Genomic DNA, 23,051 nt, shown 5'->3' with positions numbered 1-23,051 from the left:
AAGGTTGAATACAAAAAGTCTTGATGCGTAGTCAGCACAGCATAATTATTTTTCTGACTTTCACATTTTCTTTCATGCAAAATAAATAACGGACGTTTTTTTTTTAAATCCAATTTGATCTCGTATAAACATCTTGATGGCCTACTCTTTGTTCAAATTTTCTTTTTTAAATACTGTGCATAATCTGTTGTTGGAAATGGACGGTGATGAAAAGATTTTATTTCAAAAACAAAAATGGACGATTGGAATTTTGGACGGAATAAAAAGCTTGCAAAAATATACAAAAAGTTGATCATTTGGCTTGAGGTTCATATTTCCCGTAATCAAATTTTAATTGCTACTTTATTTAATCACACACAGAGCAGTTGTAAAAATATAGCGTGTGCATCTCTGAGTATTAAAAATAGTTTATAAACAAGATTGAACGAATATGTATAATTCCATTAAAGACTTCAAATTGACATCAAAATGTCGATAACGTTAAAAAAAATTAATCAAGGAATGAATCGTATTTTTAAAGCGACAGAGCTTAATTTGTAATACAAGGTGATGAAAGGTATTTACAGCTGCATACGGAAAGTCCATTACATCTACTTAAAACAAACCACGCTATTTTCCAAACCTTGTGTCACTATTCCATCTGAACAAAACCTAACTCCTAGTTGGACTTTCTCTGTGGAAATACGCCCTTCTTTAATAATAACTTAGTTACAAACTTCGTTACAAACTTCAAATTTATGTCACGATCACAAATTTGTTTTAACTTTTACCGGTACCATATTCTTTCCCCTTCTTTCCTTGAGTTCTGGAAATAGCGTATAGATTTAGACTTCCAAGCGAAAGTATTTTCCCAGTAAATTCTTTAACAATTTCATAAGGCAACTTAGTCCTGCACAAGTCTAACAGGTTTTCAGGTTAGTTTTTGTTCAATTGTGTCATTACTTGGTCATTATGTGAAAACATTCCAAAGATTGAAAAGATGGTCGTCTCAGTGTTTGCTGCCTTTCCCCCGGATGTAGGACTGCAGCTGCTGTTGTTTCTCCTCCAGCTGGCCCCGGTAGGCGTCCAGCTTCTTGGAGATGGTGTCCCGTCGGATGGTCAACGAGGCCAGCCTGTCCTGGGCAGCGGTCAGTTTGGCCGTGGTCTCCCGGATCAGTGCCGGCTAAAGATGAAAATCACAAGCAAGAACATTGGGAAAAAACCAAATCAGTCATGGGTCCTGGATTCTGTGAAGAAGTCCCTCTCAATGTCAAAAGCAAAAGTAGAACAAAAAGCTACTCTAATAACTTTTTTCCACATTCTGTATCTCTTTGGAACTCCTTGCCTAGTGGCTGTTTCCCTCCATTCTATGATCTAGCCTGTTTTAAGAGGAATATCAATTCCTACCTCCAGCTTTCTTGATTTGTTTAAGTGTATTTTTCTTTTTTTCCAGCCCTTTGCCAAGAGTGGCTTTTGAAGCCTTGCTTGGCGTGATTTTCCATTAAAAAAAAATATATTGATGGACACCTTCCCAACACTGATGCAGTGCTTGGGATATCCTCTCATATAAAGACAACACAGCAGGGTGTGGCCACACCTCCTCCATAGTGGAGTCGATTTTTTTCCCCGTAGCCATCTCTCACTGATATTCTCAAACCTTGGCAGGCCCCATTAGGGTGTCACATGAAAATTGACTCCTATAAAATCTGGACTTCTTTAATGTCTTTTTGGTAAAACCCTCTCACGTGACCAGTCACTCTCCTAATTATCTTCACGTAGGCATGCGCAATGCTACCAATGAGTCCATATTTCATAGAGTCTTAAATTCATGCTACGCCGGCTTGAACTGTGTTTTTGGAACTAACCGACTTATTTTCGATGTCGTGAAATCAAAACATTGTGCGATTACACAATGTGCCAATATTGCTACCAGGTATCATTTCAAGGCAGTATATCAGCCTTCCAGACGCACAATGTTGAGAATGACCAAGTCCCGAGCGTTTGGAGACATTTCATTATTCCAGCTATTTTGGTTATGAGTTTGGCATCTACTCACCTCTGACTCGTCATACTGGCCTTCCCTCAGTGCCTTCTGGGCCTCAAGCTCCTGGGACATGGACTCCATGGCTTCCTGCGTCTCCACCACCTGGGTGCTGAGGGCAGAGAACTCCATGCTCATGCCGTCCACCTTGTCCTCTAAGGAGTTCACCTCATCCTGCAAAAACGTAAACACGGTTAAGTGTTGTGGTGGAGTGTTAAGTAGGGAAGTATGTTTGCGGATGCACCTCGGACAAATCTCTTTTTTTGAGAAAGTGTTGACTCTGGAGAGAGCCAGGGGTGAGAGTAAGGTCAGGACGTTTCGAACAGTATACTCTGTTACCTCAAAATTTCACACTCCAAAGTGTGACACTTTTCCCGTCCCTGTTACCTCTGAATTTTGTCTTTTGCCATTCAAGTGTCATCGAAGAATGACTAATTCTATTTGTTGGTTACGTTGTTTGCTTAATCACTCTTGGAGGAAGAATACATGCATCAGGAATTACAAAATCATAGATATCAGATGTAACAGTGACAGGGAAAAGTGGACCCCCAATTTATAGAACGACCCAGATTTAACACGCACAAGTTGACTAGAGAAAGGGCTTTAGTACCTACTGACTAGAAATGAGGGTGCTTTTGATTTGCAATGAGAGCACAAGTGACTTACAATGAGGGCAATAGTGACTATTTATTGGCATACAGGACACTAGAGAATAGTGACTGGACATCAGGGCACTAGTGAATATGGACTGACAATGAAGGCACTAGTGACTGTTGACTCACACTCAGGGCAATAATGACAACATGGCGCCCCATGAGGGCACAACTGAATTCTGACTTGTAATGAAGGCACTAGTTGCTACCGACTATCAAAACAAAAAGACAGGTTTCAATATTGGTTTTGACTAGACATCAAGGAACTGGTCTTTCATAATACGCCATCCGTACTACAGGAACAATCAACCAAGTTTTGATTCTCAGGCATGCAACTGGGAATTTAGAAAAAAAATTAGGAAATTCCAAACCACAAAAGACTTTGTACAGTGTTTTTCAATTTATAATGGCATTCATGAGAAGTAAAAAACACGAGGAAATCAGCGGATCCGAGGAAAGATGCATGCTTGGATTCAATGGTAAGAGAACTTTCAGAGTTATCGTTGATTCCAGGATATCACAACAAAATCTCTACCTGTAGGATGTTCTTCTGCAGGTCCTGTCCCTTGGAGGTCTTCTTGGATGATTCCTGGGCCATCCTCTCCCCTCTTGGTTCAGCGACGGTCTGCCACAGCGCGGTACCACTCAGCTCTCCAGGCAGTTGCTCCATGGCCTTCTGGGCCAGCGTGGCTGCCGTGGGGCCGGCCTTGGTTGACGGGGCCGGGGCTCCTGTCAGGGTGGCAAGGCGGCTGTCCACCGCAGTGTGGGCGCCGTGTTGCCGCGCTAGGGCCATCTTGTCCTCCGGTGAGCCCAGGAGGACGCGCATCTCCTCGTTGGCTGCGAAGCCGCCGTACTTGGACAATCTGTGGCGGAAGCAAAATGGGAAATAATGAGAATGTGACATGATGCCAAAACAAACAATCTGTTTAATATTGTCAGACTAAACACACTTTCCCAACCACCCTAACCAAAAAAATAGTAAATAATAATAAATAATTTGTTTATTTTTAATTAATTTAAAAAAAAAAACCCAAAACAACGTTTTGGCTGGTGTGTCAAAATATCGACATTTTTTTACTAAGTTTTGTGCCAGAGTTAAAGTGAAGTTGTTTATAAGTTAAGGAGAAGCTGAAAGTCAAAACACGATACAAGGGATGACTCCACTTGTGATTTGACTTTTTAAGGACTTGATTGCAGCTTTAAAAAGCATTCGCCACAACCAAGTGGAAAGTGGCTACTCCTTATACCGCCCCAAATTGCTCCGGCACTGTATGATTTTTTTTTTCTTAATTCATCATGGGGTTCATTCAATGTACGGCTGCATCCGAATCAGCTGTCTAGAGCTAGGTCTAGGTCTGCGCCCATTGAAAATACGCGGGGACGCGCTGACAATAGACGTAGCCGTAGCTATGGAAGCCCGTTTCGGACACGGCCTAATACATGTACAGTGTATCATAGGGCTTTGAATGACCCACGTGACATGGCCTACATCTGAGTACCGGCAAGTCAGCGTTGACAATTGTAGAAGGCAAAGATCGTATAGCGCCACGTGCAGTAGGTAGTAGGCAAGCCTTCCAAGCTGTGATGGATGGCAAAAACTGTGACAAACATGTGCAGCCAACACCCTATGCTGGGTCTGCACGAATATGACAACTGCACTGGTAGTGACCTTTATGCCATATGATCACGAATTCACAGTTATGTTACGTGACGATTAGGCCCTACTTTCTAGTTTACAATGCACGACGTTTGCCTACTGCAATGGTGGCTGATCACGGGTAAACCGGATGGTCACATGGTACTCTGACGTCAAACGATCAGAACCTCTACAAGTACTAAAAGATTTATCCCCTTATCATTTCTACCTCTTATGGAGGTCCTCATCGGCCATATGCACCCCGTCAGCATCGGTTCCTCTCAGCAACTTGACGTCCAAGAGTTTCTCGATCGTCTCATCCCTCTCCGCCTCCGTCTCGGCTCCGCCCATCAGGGCAGCCAGGACCTTCTGGCCACTCCCGGCTGCCTCCGGGCTGTTGTCCCCTGGGGTGGGGAGGTTGGCCGCGTGACGGTAGCGGGCGAAGAAGAGGTCGTTGCAGACGGCCGAGAGCGCCTGGTGGAACTCCCGGTTGAAGCCCGACGAAGTGTCATCACGCATGTCACCTGGGGTGGAAGCAAAAGATTTCTGAATCAGGCAAACGTTTGATCAAATTGCTTCAATGAAAGCAGTTTTGTATTTTTGATACAGGTATTCCAACATAGCAGTAACTAGCTAAACTTACTTATTTCAAAATTCAATCAGAATTATCATTTCCTACTAGCATGACGGCAAAAGCAACCTGGTGTCCTATTTGACCAGTTCACACAATTGTTCTTCGGCATTCTTTGAACTTGTTGCAGCATTCATAAAATGACAGAGAGTTAAAATGGATACTTTTCATATTACGGGTGCATTTGTCTCATGCATAGAGCCCACAGGTTTGTGCACATCACAGTTCAATATCGGTCCCATAATCCCATTTATCCTTTGACATATGTGCACTCACACCAGTGTATGTGTGCAAAATATCTCCTACTGTCTCTCGTGAGTTCACAGCACCATTAACATTTTCTGCATGGTATGGAGTTCATAGTATAATAATAACTCCCGGCTGCATGAGTTCGTGATGGATAAGCCATCTTCAAAGCCGTTGGGGTATAACCTCCAACGGAAAGCCTGGGTCCGCCTCAATCGTCTGCGCACCGGCTGGGCCAAGGCACGCAGCTTTCTTCACAAAATCAGAACAGATGCCAGAGTGACAGCCAGTAAACTGTTCACCATATTGCCGCTGATTGCCCAGTATTCAGCCCTCCGAATGGCAAACAGGGACTAATCAATCTCGACGATGTCATCCTTAACTGGTTGCAGACGGTGAACTTACCATTGTAATGATCATGCTGTTGATCCATGCGAAAGAAGATGATAATATTAATAATAATTGTGCTTATATAGCGCTCTCCATCATATCAACGATGTCAAAGCACTTTACAATTATTCCCCCGTTCATCAGGCCATGGGACCACGTGGCAGCCGATATCAGCGCTCAATCAGTCCTCGACCCTCACAGGTACCCATTTATACTCTGGGTGGAGAGAGGCAATTGTGATTAAGTGTCTTGCCTAAGGGCACAAACACCATGTTCCTGGCAGGGTTCATACCCACACACCTTCGTACATGAGTCAAACACCGTAACCACTGGACCATGGCGTTCTACGGACCCACGGCGTTCTAGATTAGACTGTCAATGCTGACAATAACTTACCAGTTTTGATGTGAGCCAGAGCATGGATGAGTACCAACATGAAGTCGCCGACCATGTCCAGCCGCGCATGCCTGACGTACAGGATCCTGTTGGCGTCATCGTAGTGGTAGGAGTTGCGGTACGCGTTGCGGGACAGCTTGTCGTTGACGGGAATGCCTTCGGCCAGAAGCAAGGTGACCGGGTGGTGACCACAGCGCATGGCTACCAGGCGCACCACGAAGCAGCCGAACTTGTAGATGACAAAGTTGCGGGGGCTGAGCTTGCTCAGGTCCAGGGGGACTAGCTCCGTGTCTTTGGTCCAGCCCGCGTCTTGGTCGTCAACGAACGGTTCGTCTGGAATAAAGTTGGAAATTAAACATTAGTTTTACTTTTGATGAAATTTGGGGGTAAAGCAGATTTTGTAATTATGTGCATTCTCTCTTGTATTGAAACCACAGGTTCTGAGCTATTTGGGGAGTATAGTTGAATGATTTATTTATTTTGAATTCTCGCTGTTAAAAGTGCATCTGTAAGATATTTTGCTTTTTGTTTGAAGCGACAAAATTGCTCAAAATCTTAAGAAGGGAGCATAACAAACTGAACTAAGTTTCAGCCTTGCGGATACTACACATTATGAGAAAACCGTGCACAATTTCTTTGGGTCTCGTACATGTATTCTATTGATAATACACATAAAACCTGTGCCCGTGCACACATTTACCTAAACCACATTTAATGATTGTTTTCTTCCGAATGATACCATCTGAGGCGGAATAATTGCACAGGGTATTTGGTACCAGCCCTATCTTCACTTTGAGCAAGGATTTTCTCGTTAAATCGGTAGGTACGTTTCCGGGGAAATTGGAAATGTTCCTACATACCTTTAAATTCTTTCTGAAAATCAAACCTTGGTTTCTCAAATTGCACAGGCACTTTAAGTGTGGGAGCCCGTAGAAACACAAAGCAAAAAGGAATATTAGCAAAACAATCCTAAAATGATTGGATACTCTAGGGGAGATATTGTAACAAAAAAGGACGTATTATTACAAAAGTAGCTGGCTTGACTCGTGACTCAATTTGTTGGGTTGTGTAAGATATGAAAAATCCTTTACCTTGTCCTCGTTTCTTAGGCGGCAGGTCGGCATCCTCCATGGTCCTCTTGATCTCCTCCAGTTTCTTGTAGAGAGGAGAAGCCATGAGTAAGGCAGCCAGGTCGGCGTCGCTCAGTGGGGCTGCCGAGGCGTAGCCCGCAGGGAAGCCCCCAGCTGCGTGCTGCTGCATGCCCTCATAGGCAAGGCCGGCATGAGTTGGCTCGCCGGACAGGAGATGGTCCGTGTCCACACACTCCTTCAAGATGGTCACCTGGTGAGGATGATGGGCAACAAAATGAACAGGAGTTTAGTTCACTCGAGAGGTAACACACTACGTATACAGTGTTTATACGTCGGTGAAGGGCAAAACCTAATATTGATTTACATCACCCCGATGCAAATTCATCTTATGAATAGTTTAATGAGGTACCCGCTGCTATGTACCTCAGATTCGAACCAGCCAACCGATCCCGTAAGCTCGGTGGTCGAGTGGTAAGACATCTGCACTAGAAAGCAGGAGGTCAGTCCCACCCGAATGATGTTTTCCAAATTTCACTCAGGAGGTAAAACACTGAGTATTCAGTGTTTATACGTCAGTGAAGGGCAAAAACCTAAAATTGATCACCCCGACGCAAAAATTCCATCTTATGAATAGGAGTTCGGTATATAACAATGACAAATACAAAAAAATGACTGGAGCAGGATTCGAACCAGCTACCTTTGGAACACCGTATCTAGTGCTCCACCAACTGAGCTATCCAGCCTTATGTTGGTGCTTTCCCAATGTTTCAATGTTTTTGTTCATGCGGGCGTCAGTCAGAAGGAATAAATATGTACGTGCCATATGGCCAATGGCCATTTGAATAAGTGGCGTTAAAAAGTTTAAAACAGAGAAACTGCCTGTGCAAGGTTTTGAGGTTCTGCATTTCTTGAATTGATACATCTCTACAAACTGCCTATTACATTTCCTTTTAGGGCAGATTTACGGTCTGAAACTTTTACAGTATATTTCAGACACTGAGGATCACATATTTGCCAAAACAAAAATGCAAATCTGCCAGTTCAACAAGAACTATGGCTATACGGCAAGTCAACTATCTTCCCTCAAACCCATAATAGTTTACTATAATTTGACTAGTCAAACTCAGCCTACTCAGTCAGTCAGTCGCTTTGCTCGTTGCAATAGCCACGCTCATCATAATTAACAACCAGGGGCTGGACCACAAAGTTTCATGATGACTTTTTGACCGTTCTTTCACCAGCAATGTTTGTGTTGTTTATCAATGCGCGGGCGTAGGTTACGTCATTCATCACCCAATTGTCAATGGAATGTCTTGGATCACACTTGCTCTGCGTTGCAGCGGATGACCACTCACCTCCTCGGCTCTCATCTTTTCCTTCTCCTGCCGGAGCTTCTCCTCGTGTTCCTGCTTGTTCTCCTCCTGCTGGTTGAGAAGATGCTCCTCCTTGGCCTTGCGTCGCTCCTCCCGTCTCTTCTTCAGACGATCCTTGGATGGATACAAAGCAGACAGATATATGTTTAATGTGGTGATATAAAACAAAAAGAAGTACATTGTGTACTGCCTAATGTTATGATCCAAGCAGAATCTGTCTCTAAGAGAAACAACTTGTACTGGCTTTGCGTCTCTAACATAGGAAATAATTTTGAGATGGAATATCAAACATGAATTAGAAAACCAGTGGTCATCAGTGTAATGTACATACATGTACATAGAACACAAGTTTAGATACTAAAAGACAATGGTTGGCTGTTCAGTGTGTATTCCATTTAGATGACCCTTTAAAATAAAAACAAGCAGAACAATTCTTAAAACTGCCTGAGAAAAACACAATTATTTTTACAAGTACAGAGTCTTAAGCACAGAGTCAAATTTCATTGAACTGCCAAGTACAAAAAAATACTGCTCAGCAAATTTACATGCTCAGCAAAGCTCCAAGTGGGAACCAGTCACGAGCATTGTACATCCCATGACAATTTGGCTGGTAACCTCCTTTAGCAAAGCAATTATTATTTTCGTGCTAAGCAAATTTTGTTGCTTATCAGCGACGTGAATACATTTGTATGTTTGTGATTACAAATGGGATAGCCCACGAAAGTCTTTCGACTTATTCCCAGTGAGTTCCCTTGATAGAGGATGTGGAATGAAATTACAGTTTTAGTGGTGGGAGGAAAACCCCAGAATACTCTAGGGAAAAACCAACGAAACCAGGCAGGGACTGAAACCCAATCCATATACTGGCCCGGCCGGGATTCGAACCCGGGTCACAGCAGTGGAAGGCGAGGAAAGTACCACTACGCCAACCTGACTCCCCCTGTTCTAGATTATAGTTACAGGCTTTATTTGGTGCTTACCTCCAAGTCGCTCTGCATGCGAACGCGGTCAGCATCCATCCTGTTCTTCATTTTAGACAAGTCTCTCTCATACTCCTCCACCATTTGATCCACCTCCTCCTTGCTGGCTCCGCTCTTCTGCAGCACCTCCAGTTTCTCCTTCATGTCCAAAGAAAATGCATTATTTTTTTACACTGAAGACAAGCAAGCTTGAATGTGTTTTTTTTAAGTGCTTCAAAATTACATCTGTGTTGGTAAAAACTGAATGTTAAAGTTTGTTTTTTGGCCTCTGCCTAGTTCTGTCTCAATTTGCCAGAACATCGCACACATTTCCTGAGCAGTTACCTTGTGTTTCTGTTCCTTTTCTTTGATCATCTCTTCTTTGCGCTTGTTCAGGGCGGCCAGTCGTTTCTCGTTCCTCTCCTTCTCTTTCTTCTCCTCCTCCGACAGATTCTTGTCAAAGTCGGCAAGCTCGGCGGCCAAGCGGAGCTTCTCAGCCGATTCAAAGTCTAAAAGAAAGGCGCATTTGAGAGATTCATTTAATATTTAGGCCTTCTCTCAACGTATCTTACGTTCTTTCTCTCTCTCCAAAGCATCTCTCCTTGTCTGTTCTTTTTGGCTCTCAATTTATCATATCTCTCTTCTCTCCCATCTATCCACAATTTAGCCATCTCTCACATTTTTTTCTTTTTTCTCTTTCTTCGCCTTCTCTTAATTAGCTCCTCTCGTCTTGGTTTCCATCTATCACTACATCTCAAGCTCTGTCTTACCTTTTTTCTCTTGTAACTTCTCTTCATTTGCATAGCTCTCCCCATCTTTCCTAGCAGTCGCATCGATCTACCTATAGCCTAATCTGTTAAGGGTTCTATCTACCTATCCCAAACTCATTTCTCATTTTCTTCAGTCTCTCTTCGCTTGCCTCCCTTGTACTCTTGGCTCTCATATGGGTTCTTCTTTACCCAGCCAATCAATTGCTCTGCTTCTCACTCTTTCCTGAACGTCTCTCTGTTAGCTTCACTCTCTCACTCAAATCTCTCTAAAAGGTCTCCGTCTATCCATCTACCACCCCACCTCTCACTCAGTCTTACCTCCCTTCCTTTTCCAGAGCTTCTCTTCAGTTGCTTCTCTGTCCTCTAGTCTCCCTATCACCCGATTTCGCAGGAGCTCTTTGTACTCACCCACCTCCCTCTCACTCAGTCTTACCTTCTGTCTCTTTCTTGAGCTTCTCTTCGTTGGCTTCTCTCTCCTTCTCCAGTCTCTGTCGGACATCTTCCAGCTCCTGGGCAGCCTTGGCGGCCTGTTCGGCGCTCACCATCTGGCTATCTTTGTCACCGCTGAGCTCCCGAAGGGCTTCAGCATATTCCTGAAGGCAAAAAGTGAAAACCACACCATTACATTATGAGTCGATTGTGCTTGCTGCAAGTTATCATGTTATGCCTGGAACAAAGAATGCAACTTCAGTATTGGCTTCAAAAGCTAAGGCATGACCTAAACAAAAACACTCCCAGTTGTTCAGCACTTACATAAGGGTGATGGGGAGGGGTTGAAAGGTGATGTAAGTCTTTACCTGGCAGTGCCTCTTCTTTATGCTGAGCTTCCTTTAGCACCCCAATCCAGGCAAAAGGCAGCCAGCTCGTATCCAACCTACAACCTTGCATTCACAACCAGCAAACTCCTCCCACAACACAAGACTCTACCTGGATCAGCCTCTCCTTGTGCTACATTTCCTATGTGAATATTTCAGCTCAGAACTGCTCAGCATTCTCCAAACCTACACCCTTCCACTGCAATAATTAACCCCTTTCTCAACCCTCCAGTCTCACCAGGTAGTTCCTCTCGTTCACGTCCAGCTTTCCATGGGTCTGTCTCAGTTTTCAGCTGTCCAGCACTCCTTGCCCATCTTTGCATCCTAAACTAATCCCCCTCTCAAGCCTCACCTGGAAATGCCTCTCATTCAGCTTTCAGTGTTTGAATCCCGTACCCCTTACTAGCAAAACCCCCAACCTTTCACTTCTTATATGACATGGAAATGCCTCTCCTTCACACCCTGCTTGCTGCAGGTGTATCTCAGCTTAGAGTCACCTAGCACTTGCCAACCCTACCCTTGCCTTCTCCAGTCCCTCCCTACCTAGTCTCAACCTGTCAAGTGTACATGTACCTCAGCTCCCAGTCAGCGCCAGCGCCTCTTACACATCTAACCCCCTTCCCCCTTGCACCCTCTTACCCCCTGTGACAGCCCTCTAATTTTACCTGATAGTGCCTCTCCTTCATTTTCAGCTTGCTGCGGGCGTACCTCAGCTCCCAATCAGCCAGCGCCCCTTACACATCTAACCCCCTTCCCCCTTGCACCCTCTTACCCCCAGTGACAGCCCTCTAATCTTACCTGATAGTGCCGCTCCTTCATTTCCAGCTTGCTGCGGGCGTACCTCAGCTCCCAATCGGCTAGCGCCCCTTGCTCGATCTCCCGTTTCTCCTGGGCCATCTCCCGCTCCAGCTTGCTCAGCTCCAGCTGCTGCTGGTTTAGGAGGGCGGCCTTCCGTTGCTCCGCCTCCTCGGGGGACAGATTGTCCATCTTACTCAGGTCCGACAGCTCCCGCTCGTGGCGCTGGAGCATGGACTCGCGCCGGCCGTGGTACTTGTCGTTCAGTTTGGTCAGGGCGCCCTCGATGGCCACCTGGCGCTCGGCCGCAAACTGGGCGTCCAGATCATGCAGCTCTTGTGCTTGCCGCTTATCTAGAACCTGGTAGAGACAAGAAAAATAGGTTTCAGTATTCAACTCTTCCCTTGAAAGGGGTGAAACTACATGCATGAATCGAAATCGTGTGAAATAATACAAAAAAGTGTTAACTCCAGGAACACTGGTGGCAGAAACTGCCTTGTCTTAAGATCTAATATTCTTTTAGCTATGTTCATCATAAGTGCAAACAAATCTGCTTACAACAGCATTAGCTAAACCAAGGCATGGACATTTGGATGGTGCACGTGCATATATCCCTGTGCTTGACTGTAAGCACAAAATGGTACTGAAAAGTGCAGAATTCCATATTTAGCAGCGCTACGAAAGTGTGCCAGATTTGAAGTAGTACAGAGGCCAGAAATTTAAATAAGGGAATAAATGTGTGCTCCAGAGGTTTTTATCACTCTGTTTAAGACCACTTAGAGTCTGGGTGCTGATAATTACCCGAGCCGGAGGCGAGGGTAATTATCAGCACCCAGACTCTAAGTGGTCTTAAACAGAGTGATAAATACCGACGGAGCACATATTTATTCCCATTCATAAATACCTTTTCGGTAAAAAAAAATCATATAATTCGTTCAAAACATCCCGATTTTGTTCAACAAATTCACTTTATGCTTTTTGAAACATCCCTCTTGCAAATAATGGAGTGTTCAGCTGGCGAGTAAGATGTAAACAACCCTTTTATGGAGATTGACGCGCGCGTATCATGTTCTGCGCAATGTCGGGCAGAACGCACCTGGCGCGTTGCGTTTTGAATTTAGAACTATAAAATTCTGACTCCCTGGTAGTGTTGCGCATGCCTACGTGAGGATTGTGAACGTTCAACCAATGAAACGATAAGAGGCACTGGTTTTTTAGGAGTCCACATTTTATTGTGACACTGGAAAAGTGTTTAAGACCAGCTAGCCATGTCTTTATCATCCGTTTAAGACCGGCCACGTGACGGGCTCTCGACCAATAGGAATAGCTAAACTGTCTGAGGTATTTATGAATCAAGATTTGTGATTGGTTTCAAAACCTCTGAAGTTGTTTTAACCCTTTAGTGATTATAGCGCCCGAAACCGCCCTACCTATTACTCACTGTAGCGCCCAAAAAACCCCTGCCTATTACTCACTGTAGCGCCCAAAACCGCCCAAGCATTCTATGCTTTTATTGATTTTTCAGTGAATAAATACAGTGTCATACCATAAGGTCCAGCTGCTAATGGGTTAAAGTGTTAGGACGTGACAGAAGTGTGTTTCCACTCACCGCCTTGATGACCTTCTCCGTGTTGGCAGCCCCTTGCTCCTGGATGCCTTCTAGCATGGCCTGATGCTCGGCCTTCTTGACCACGGACGACTTGACCTCGGCCAGTTCCTTCTTCTGCTCCAGCAGCTCCCGGGCCATCTCCACGCCTTGCTTGTGGTTCTGCTCGCCTAGGAGCCGGCGCCGGCGCTCGGCCATCTTCTCCCGGGCCTTGAGCTGGGCCTTGGCCCGCTGGCCCTCCAGGCGGTCCTCCAGCTCCTCCAGCTCGCGGGCGTGAGACGCCAGCAGCTGTTGGGGGTTGGAGAATGTGATTAAACGATTATCGTTGGAAATCAATTTTTTGTTTTATGCATATTCGCCCTGAAGAGGGCTAAAAGCCTCTCTAGGTACAGGGTTACAAGAGAAGTAAAACGATGAGTAGGTACTCGGGGGAACTGATCGTAGGAGTTAACTTTCCTCTTGCGACAGGACAGATCACAGTTGTATGTGCATGCTAATGCACAGATGTTTGTTTTGCCTAAATGCACCACTTAAATTACCCAGTTCTTTAATTCTATATAAAATTAATAGTTACCACACAACAGAAAACCACACAAATTCCAGATTTCAAAAAGAAAAATGTTGACAAAAAATCCAGAAATCAAGAAAAATCCAAACAACAAACACCAGCAATCCAGAGAAATCTCAACAAAAAATCCTGAAATCACAAATAATTTCAACCCAAAAATCCTGAAATAAGGAAATTTCCTGACAAGAAGTCCCAAAATCAAGAAAAATGCCAACAAAAAATCCTGAAATCAAGAAAAAGCCTGAAAAAAAATTCCTGAAATCAGGAAACATCTTAACAAAACAGAAATCAGGAAAATCCTGACATGAAGTCCCGAAATCAAGAAAAATCCCAACAAAAAATCCTGAAATCAAGAAAAATCCTGAAATCAGGAAATATCTCAACAAAAAATCCGGAAATCAAGAAAAATCCCAGTAAAAAAAACCTGGATTCAAGAAAAATCTCAACCAAAAATTCTGAAATCAGTAAAAATCTCAGCAAAAAATCCTGAAATGAGGAAAAATCTCGACAAATCCCATCCCTGCCTTCCTTCTCACCTGCCCGGCTTCATCCTCCGACATGTCACCCCTCCTGGCAGCAAGCTCGGCAGCCTGCTTGTTTCTCTTCTCCTTGAGCAGCTTGGTCCTCTCCCGGTTGAACCTGTTGGCTTCTTCCTCTCCCTTCTTCCGGGCCTCCTGGGCCAGCCTCTCCGACAGCTGCTCCTTGTCCTCCTTGTGTCGCTGCGTCAGATCCTCCTGGACCCGCTGGTGCTCGCGGAGGACCGCCTAGCATGAAATGAATGTATCAACTCTTGTTATAGCACATTGTTATAGTGCGTCAGAGCCCAACATCTGATTCCAGGAACTGATTCTGCACCCAAAGGGTATAAACACAGAAAGGCAAAAGGCAGTTGCTCTCAATATGTAGGTTCTTCTCTTAACTTTTATAAATGAAGAGACACATTCAATTGATGATGATCAAGAGCGTACTAGGGTCCTGATAATGCCAAGTTCTAAAATAACATTACTAAAAGTTTGAGGCTCTATTACCATTAAGTCAATCAATTATTCACACACAATTTAAAAGATACAAGGAGGCAGAAGCAATTATGACTCTCTATTCGACATTCAATTCGATGGTTTCTGCACACAGAAAACTATGCATATTTTTCCTATAAACTTCTCAAACTTTGCTTTTGTGAATAAAAGATCTTCTGTAATCTATTTTTTTAAAAGAACTGCAGAGGAGGCATGTTCCAAACTGTTGGATCAGTGGCTTTGAAGGCCTGCAGCCAGCTTGCCCTTCGTGGTCTGTTACCGAATTCCTAATGCACAAAGTCTACCGCAGTTGTTAAAATACTTCTATATTTTAATGACGTTTTAGAACTTCTTGTAGCTACAATCAGACTTCCTAGCTTGCCAGGTCTTTCATTTTCAGATAAGTAGCATCAGCCGTAAGATCTGAAGGCCTTCAACCAGCTTGTTTCTTGTTGCCTCTCTCATAGAGATATCAAAGCAGATACTCCATCCTAATCATTATAATACCTCCACTTTCAAGAAAACAAAAAGCTTTAGACTAACCAGATGAAGCTAAAACATCCCAGCTTACCTGCTCTTCCATGGTCAGATCAGCAGCATCAGCTGGCGACAGGCTCTGAAGGCCTTCAACCAGCTTGCCCTCGTTCATCTTCTCCCGCTGCTTCTCCTGCTCGGCCAGCAGCCTCTTGGCCGCATCCTCCTGGGCCAGCCGCCGGGCCTCCATCTTCTTGCGGTCCCGCCGGGCGTTCAGCTTGGCGTTCAGGTCCGACTCCTGCCGGTCCCGCTGGATTCCCAGCTCGTAGTTGATGTTCTCGTTGGAGCGACGGAGCTGGTCCATCAGCTGCTGCTGCAGCACCTGGTCGACCTCCTGGTTCTTGGAGAGCTGTGGAAGCATCAAAACGACAATTGTAGATGGTGAGCAGACATATTTACATGTAAAGCAATGCATTAAACCATTCAAGAGTAAGTGAGCGTCGCAAAAGTGGAACGCTCCTTTTAGGAACACGATGGAAACGCGCTGTGTTCCCAGTGTGTTCTTACTGTTGTGTCAACAGTTGTTAAAAATATTTTTACCCTTGATGTTAGCATGCTTTTTGCTGGGCTCACTGCTAATGTCTCCTTGAATAGACAGAGGACCTGTTCACAGGAAAACGACTGCTGGACAGCATCACAAAATTGGGCTCAGCAACAGAAAAAGATGAGGCTTTTCTGGAAGATCAGTTTTGAACATGATTTCAAACAGCTTGTCCCTTTAGTCACTGTAGCGCCCGAAACCACCCAGCGTATTACTCTCTGTAGTGCCCAAAACCGATTGAGCAATCAATGTATTTATGGCTTCTTCAGTGACTAAACACAATGTAAAACACCCACACTGGAATTTGTATCCTTGTGTGGAGACATTTCTTTGTTCTCGTGTACTCAAATGTTAGAGTTTGAAAGTGTAGTTTCAAAACGCTCCTATTTTAACCAGAATTAATTTCGTGGGCTGAAATTCGGAATTAATATCCCTTACATAAAATACTTCAATTTGCGACAGATCAACACACCTTGGAAATTCCTACTTTTTGAGTAAAATCCATATATCTTTTTCGTGATAACCTTGTGGAGACGTATTCATCTATAGAAATTGCCCTGTGGAGATGTAAACAATATTTTCTTCCTTTTTGTGCACATGTCTCCACAGGGTACCGTGTACCAGATCACTGTAGTACAGATGCTAGTGGGTTTAAAGGGAAACAACAAAGGGTCTCACATTCTCCAGGATATCTCGGTGACCCTTCTTCAGTTCCTTGTTGTAATCCTCATCCACCTGCTTGTCAATCTCCTTGAGCTGCTCGGCCTCCTCTGCTTCCAGCCGGGATTCCAGGGCCTCTACCTCCTTGCGTTGTCGCTCCTGGAGCCCCTTGATGGCCTCGGGATCGGCCGAGTCGCCCAGCTGATGGAGAAGGGGAAGGAAAGAGAAGATGACGTAAGTGGCTTGATATATTAAAACGAATAAAACTGCCGCAAACTGCTTGCTAGTAATAAACTGGATTGATCTGAAATATACAAAAATTTAAAAAAAATTTGATGGTCTAAAGTTTCGATCTTAGCAGAACCTTGGTCGAACCCTTTGACAAAGACGCTGCCAGGAACAAAGAGGATAAAAACCTAGGATCTTTTTCCAGGCCTCTTTTTCCCAGGCAATTTTTTTTCGCCAGGAAAATACTTGCCGCAACAAATTATCTTCGTGTCCGTGCAACAAGGTCGTATCTCTTAAAATGGGCCGTACATGAAACAAGAGTTTCAGAATGTCAAAAGATCGCATCTCACTTCAAATAACCCGGATGTATACGCAAAGTCAATAGACGTCCAGATCTGACCTTGTTGCACGGAGCGTATTCGCGGCTTTGTTGCAGAATGAAGTTACGACCTTGTTGCACTGACGCAACGTTGCTAAAGAACTAGTTGGACGACTACAGTTTGTGCAAAGTTAACATAAATACAGGCTTTCAAGCAGACCCAGGTGAAAAAAGTAGAACCATTGGATCAAAATTCCCCCCCCCCCCAAAAAAAAAGACAAACGTAGGACTTCTGTTAATCGTTAGGTTAATATTACCTGCAAAGGTGTGAGTCTACCTGTTTAACATTATATTCAATAATATTGACGACATCGTTGTTTTGATATTTAATTAAACACTTTAATTCTAGTTATCTCACACGACCCCAGAAATACTCAAACCTCAACCAATTGTAACATGTAATGTATGTTAATCATTGGGTTAATGTTACCTGCAAGGTGTGAGTGTACCTGCTTCACATTATATTCAATAGTATTAAAAATACTTTTTCATTTAATTAAACACTTTAACTCTGGTTGTCTCACATGACCCCAGAAATACTCAAACCTCAACCAATTGTAACATGTAATGTATGTTAACCATTGAGTTAATATTACCTGCAAGGTGTGAGTGAACCTGTTCTACATTATATTCAATAGTATTAAAGACATCCTTGTTTTGTCATTTAATTAAATACTTTTAGTTGTCTCACATGACCCCGGAAATACTCAAACCTCAACCAATGGTAACATGTAATGTATGTTAAAGAGGTTGTGGAATGCTCGAAGACATTTCCGTCATTTTTCGGGTATATGTAGCCTAAGGTGTGATGAAATAAAAACGACGATTGTGTCTGTCATGAAATGAGTACAAAAGGTACTTTTGAGAGCTGTTTTTCAGGTCCTGTTTCGACCCGAACGTGCAATTTGTGTAAAAGTCGTCGTTGGGGGCAGCAAACAAAACATAGTAAATCATGACGTAATAAACAGGACTCCCGATGCAGCGTAGTATTAACAATAATCATTGGGTTAATATTACCTGCAAGGTGTGAGTGTACCTGTTTTACATCATATGACAAGAAACACAATAAAGGGGGCCCCTTTGCATCTGTCACGTTAGCAGTTTTTCCAATGGTTGTAATACAGTACCTGAAACCACCCAAAAAGTTTTTAAAATGTGAATGGACACGTAGGCTTACAATACATGCAATATGTGTTGAATCATTTCTTTCTAACTATTTTAAAATCTATCTTTTTTAAAATCACCATCAAATTTCCGTCCAAAATAGACGGACAAAGTTAGCTAAGTTTTCGTCAATATTTGATGGAAATTTGAGGATGATGTCAAAAAGCAATGTAAATAATCAACTCAAATTATCTTTAGCAAAAGGCTGCATGTCCATTCATGTGTTGAAATTCTTCTTTGATGGTTTGAGGCATTTAACAAAAAATGACAACCATTGGAAAAACTGCTAACGTGATGGTAACAATTGTGTTTCTTGTTCCCCCCCACCACCCCTTGGGTACGCCACTGTCTCCAAGGGCCCACAAACACAACAGTACGGCTTTTCAAAGCCATTTCAGCAACACATTGCCGTAACAATGTTAGATTCACCACAACCGGCCATGAACAAAATAATGTTTCGTTTCCAAACCTGTTCCGTTGCGGCATCTAATAGTGATGGCTGTTTGTTTATGGCAAATGTTCGGGATTTGGAAAGAAAGAAAATGTACATGATATGAAAAAGAGATGATAGTTCAATAGCAGGAAATATACGCAATAAAACAAAGTTAGCCTACATGGTTTGGGCATGATATGAAAATGAGACAATATGACGGTCTGACAAACAAAATTGATCACTTGCTAAGTGAATGCTGGAGCTTAAATTTCAAGAGATCAAACCAAGCAGGAAACACTTTCACAACAAACTGAGGAAACTAATCCTCACAGAATTGTCTTTGAAAGTATAAAGGCAGGGTTCATTCCTAGAGCGGACATGAAGGCAAACACGAATTTGTCACTTCACGAGAAGAGTAAGCCTCTGTACTGATGACGTCGCACTGTGTTTACAAGTGTGCTTTCTTACGGGGCCTCGACGGTTCGTAGCTCCGTAGAAAAGAACACAAGTATTAAACAAAGTGTGACGTCATCAGTACAGAGGCTTATTCAATCTGCAGACTGGCCAAAATTGGATGACGTTTCACCGCTGGAAAATGTCAGTTTAAACACTCCTTAATTACGATGTTTTTATTCAGAGGGTTAATGCTAATTTCTCTTGTGTGACTGCCTACTCATTTATTCACTAAAGTGAAACACGGTGTTGCTTTTTTTTTCACTTACAAATACAAGAGAATCCCATTTTTGAAGAAATAAAGAGATCATTACATTATCAAACTCCTCAATGGTCACATATAGGGGTTCATTGAAAAAAAAGTTAGTTTTAATGCAAAAGATCACACAGAGACATGTTGAACTCCAAACCTGTGAATTTCCGTCAAATCTGGACGTCTGGAAGTCACCAGCATCATGTTGCGTAGACTGATTTTGTGGCACATAAAAGAGTGGGAATGAATTAATGAAGATACAATGAGACAGAATGAATATTCATTAGCATGAAATGTAAGCAACTCTATCTGAAATATTCATGCTGTGATGGTTTGTATTCGTGACAATGAAAATGAAGATGTGCATTCATATGAATTATGCATGTTTACATGCATGTACTAAATAGCACTATGTAAATGTTGAGATGAAAATGAATATCTATTCATAATGACTATGATCATGATGAATGCAAATGACAAGTATGAATATGTATTGATGTAGATGAGGGGAGGAATTTACATTTACAGAAATTACTATAAACTAATATATACATGAATGGTATGCAAAGGACACCATGTGCCCCCAAATGTCTGACATCTCTTGGCATTTAAGTGTCCAGTATTAAAAAAATCCTCCAAAGGTAGTTATGCAACATTTGCTTTTGCTGTAATTTGCAGAAATGGATGGATTTGGGGGCAAGTATTTTATAGCAAATTATTGTTACACTGCCCTATTTAAAGGTTTTTGTTCATAGATGCTGAAAAAAAAAACAAGAAAAAAAAGCTGTTCTCGCAAACTAGCCTAGCTGGTTTGCACACCGTTCACGGATGTGTAAACTGATTGCAGACAAAATGTAAATGTGGACTAACTAAATTTGGCAAATTGGGGGCGGCATGTGAAAAAAGGCAGTTTTCTTCCAAACATTCCATGATTTCACAGAATGCTTGAGACTGTTATTTACTTACAGTCGAGTGAGGTATTTCATAATAATTCGGTAGTTTTGTTTTTTTGATGTTTACCAATATTGTATATAATCTTTAAAGTTTTAAACCTGCAATGAGTTGGAACAAGCATTCAATTTTCAGGCATTTCATCCTACACAAAGAGACGTCAGACCTTTTGGGGGTTCACAGTGTCAACCGAAAAAGTGAACTAATGACCATGTGTTTATTTCAGTTGCACGAAATAGAACTAATACAGTAGAACGTTGCTATATCCCACACAGTGGTGTTCAATGAAGATTCTTTAATGTACGTACTTGTAGCAATTGTTTGTTATAGTGATTTTCAGTTGCCAATGCGCAGTATACTTGTACGTGTACTTTAAGTACGGAAGTTAAAGGGGATGTTGGTATAGCTGAATGTTCATTATAACAAAGTATCGCTCTTCTGCATTTCAAAAACCAACAATTGTGCGTGTAGCTACTCACAGCATCCAGCTGTTCCTGGTGCGACTGCTTCAGCTTGCGTAGTTTCTTGCGTCTCTTCTCGGCCATTCTCTGCTTCATGTTGGCGGTGAGCTGATTGCGTCGTTTGGCTGTCTTGTCCTGGAGTGTCTTCTCCATGTCCTCCTGATCCTGGATGATGTCCTTGGTTGACTCAGCTGTCAGGACACCGGTCACAGCCAGATTTTCCTGGGTGGAAGAGAGAATATGCGAAGGACTAGAGATTGACTTGAGATTGACTTGACAAAAGTTTGCCATGATTTGTATTTGGCTTGTGACAAACTTGTGATTTGACTTGTGATTGATTAGTGATTGACTTGTGATTGACTCGTGGTTGATCTGCAATCGACTTGTGATTGACTTGTGGTTAATCTGCAATCGACTTGTGATTGACTTGTGATTAATAAGTGATGAAGTTTTGTTTGCTGACACGGGTAATTGGTACTTGGTTGGTTCTTCTCCTAAGGACTTCCACAAGGGAGTATAACTAGGAGGCCAGAAACACCGGGGCAAACCCCTTCTCTTAGCAATAAGTGTTACTGGGTTCTTTTACGTGCGTTAGGCCTTATACAACACACGGGACCTCCGGCTTAACGTCCCATCCGAAGGACAAAGCAATAATGGTTAAGTGCCTTGCTTAAGGGCACAAGTGTCCGGGCCCGGGTTCGAACCAACGCCACTGTTGCTTCTGAAACACCAGAGCATGAGTCCGGTGCTCTTAAACGCTAGGCCATGACACTCCACTGTGACTGACTCGTGATTTGACTTGTAACAACTCAATTACAACTATTGACAAAGGGGTTTAATAATCAGTCTCAGGTTTTGAGACATCTTTTCCTCAGCGGCCAGATCACAGTTCTGCGTGGCCTGTGCCTTGTGAGTGTTTTGTGTAACTGATTGTTTTTCTAGGGCCGGATAGCTTAGTTGGTAGAGCACTGGAACGGTTATCCGGAGGTTGTAAGTTCAAGCCCCGTTCTAGTTGATTTCTTTGTTTAACTTTTCAATTGATAGTTTTTCAGACGGACTTGTCATTGATCTGTGATGGGCTTCGATTTGGCTTGTGATGACCAAACGGCATCTGATAATGGTTTTAACTTACGATGGCCGCGGTCAGGTTCTGAGACATCTTGTGCTGCTGCTCCGAAGCCAGTTCACGGTTCTGCTTGGCCTGGGCCTTGGCCCTGGCCAGGGCCTCCTCCGCCAGGATCACGTCTATCTCCAGCTCCTGGTCCTTCAAGACGTTGGCGGCGTCCGAGCTGTCGTCTTGGGTCAGGGTGATGCCTGCCTCTCTGGCCTAGTGAGGGGGAGGGATGGTTTCAATTTGTGGTCAGTGAAGTAATTCACCCTAGAAATCTTCAAGCTGCTCTGCATGTTTCCAATGCAGTTTACTTGTCAAAGCTTGGTCATACCACCTTGGATATTTATCAAATGTTACAAGTAACTGCAAACAGGATTCTCAAAACAGCTGAAGTAAGTTGCCAACATGGACACAAGTATCAAGTGAAAGTGTCTTAGCATTCCTTTTTGATGCCAATACAACTTGTAAGTAATTACAATGGGGCATTAAATAATATTAATAAGCCCCCCATTCTCCACCCTCTCAAAAGTAATTTCATCAAGAAATACAGTGAAATATCGTGTTCGCAGCAGTTTTTTAAAATCCAAATAGATCCCTCGTTCAATAAACATCAAGCTGAGCTGAAGTCATAGTGTTTGAAAACTGACCATTCCCTGGAAAGGTCTACAGACTCAGAATTCTGCCGACAGTCTGCACACTCGAGATACAACCCACTAGCGAAGTATTACATTGTATTACATTGTATTTATTTCTTGATAAATACATACAAATAAAGACTGCTCGGATGTCTGGGACGGTACAGGGAGTAACAGGCAGGGCGGTTTGAGACAGTACAGTGACTGATGGTTTATATGCTACACAATTTTCCAGCCTGTTATGATATTGTACATGCTTTACTTACTGAGTCTTCACTGAATA

General features: G+C 43.1%; 1 protein-coding gene across 1 annotated transcript in view; it reads right to left on the bottom strand.

The window, feature by feature from the left end:
* Positions 1-836: 836 nt before the first annotated feature.
* Positions 837-23,051, bottom strand: part of LOC119735195 — a 179,781-nt gene continuing 157,566 nt past the window's right edge. The window contains exons 139-157 of the mRNA XM_038208901.1: positions 22,155-22,349; positions 21,041-21,244; positions 19,768-19,824; positions 18,941-18,970; positions 16,719-16,901; positions 15,537-15,848; positions 14,486-14,713; positions 13,385-13,669; positions 11,779-12,135; positions 10,599-10,758; positions 9,741-9,904; positions 9,417-9,554; positions 8,419-8,550; positions 7,064-7,313; positions 5,973-6,305; positions 4,539-4,833; positions 3,209-3,536; positions 2,036-2,194; positions 837-1,162 (exon numbers count right to left, since the gene is read on the bottom strand). Of these exons, the coding sequence (XP_038064829.1) occupies positions 989-1,162; positions 2,036-2,194; positions 3,209-3,536; positions 4,539-4,833; positions 5,973-6,305; positions 7,064-7,313; positions 8,419-8,550; positions 9,417-9,554; positions 9,741-9,904; positions 10,599-10,758; positions 11,779-12,135; positions 13,385-13,669; positions 14,486-14,713; positions 15,537-15,848; positions 16,719-16,901; positions 18,941-18,970; positions 19,768-19,824; positions 21,041-21,244; positions 22,155-22,349 (3,984 nt within the window). The 3' untranslated portion in view covers positions 837-988. The remainder of the gene's footprint in view (positions 1,163-2,035; positions 2,195-3,208; positions 3,537-4,538; positions 4,834-5,972; positions 6,306-7,063; positions 7,314-8,418; positions 8,551-9,416; positions 9,555-9,740; positions 9,905-10,598; positions 10,759-11,778; positions 12,136-13,384; positions 13,670-14,485; positions 14,714-15,536; positions 15,849-16,718; positions 16,902-18,940; positions 18,971-19,767; positions 19,825-21,040; positions 21,245-22,154; positions 22,350-23,051) is intronic.

Source organism: Patiria miniata, unplaced genomic scaffold (assembly GCF_015706575.1).
Source record: "Patiria miniata isolate m_02_andy unplaced genomic scaffold, ASM1570657v1 HiC_scaffold_29, whole genome shotgun sequence".
NCBI lineage: Eukaryota > Metazoa > Echinodermata > Asteroidea > Valvatida > Asterinidae > Patiria > Patiria miniata.
The sequence above is the reverse complement of the archived record's forward strand: the minus strand, read 5'-3'. Positions and strand labels throughout refer to the sequence as shown.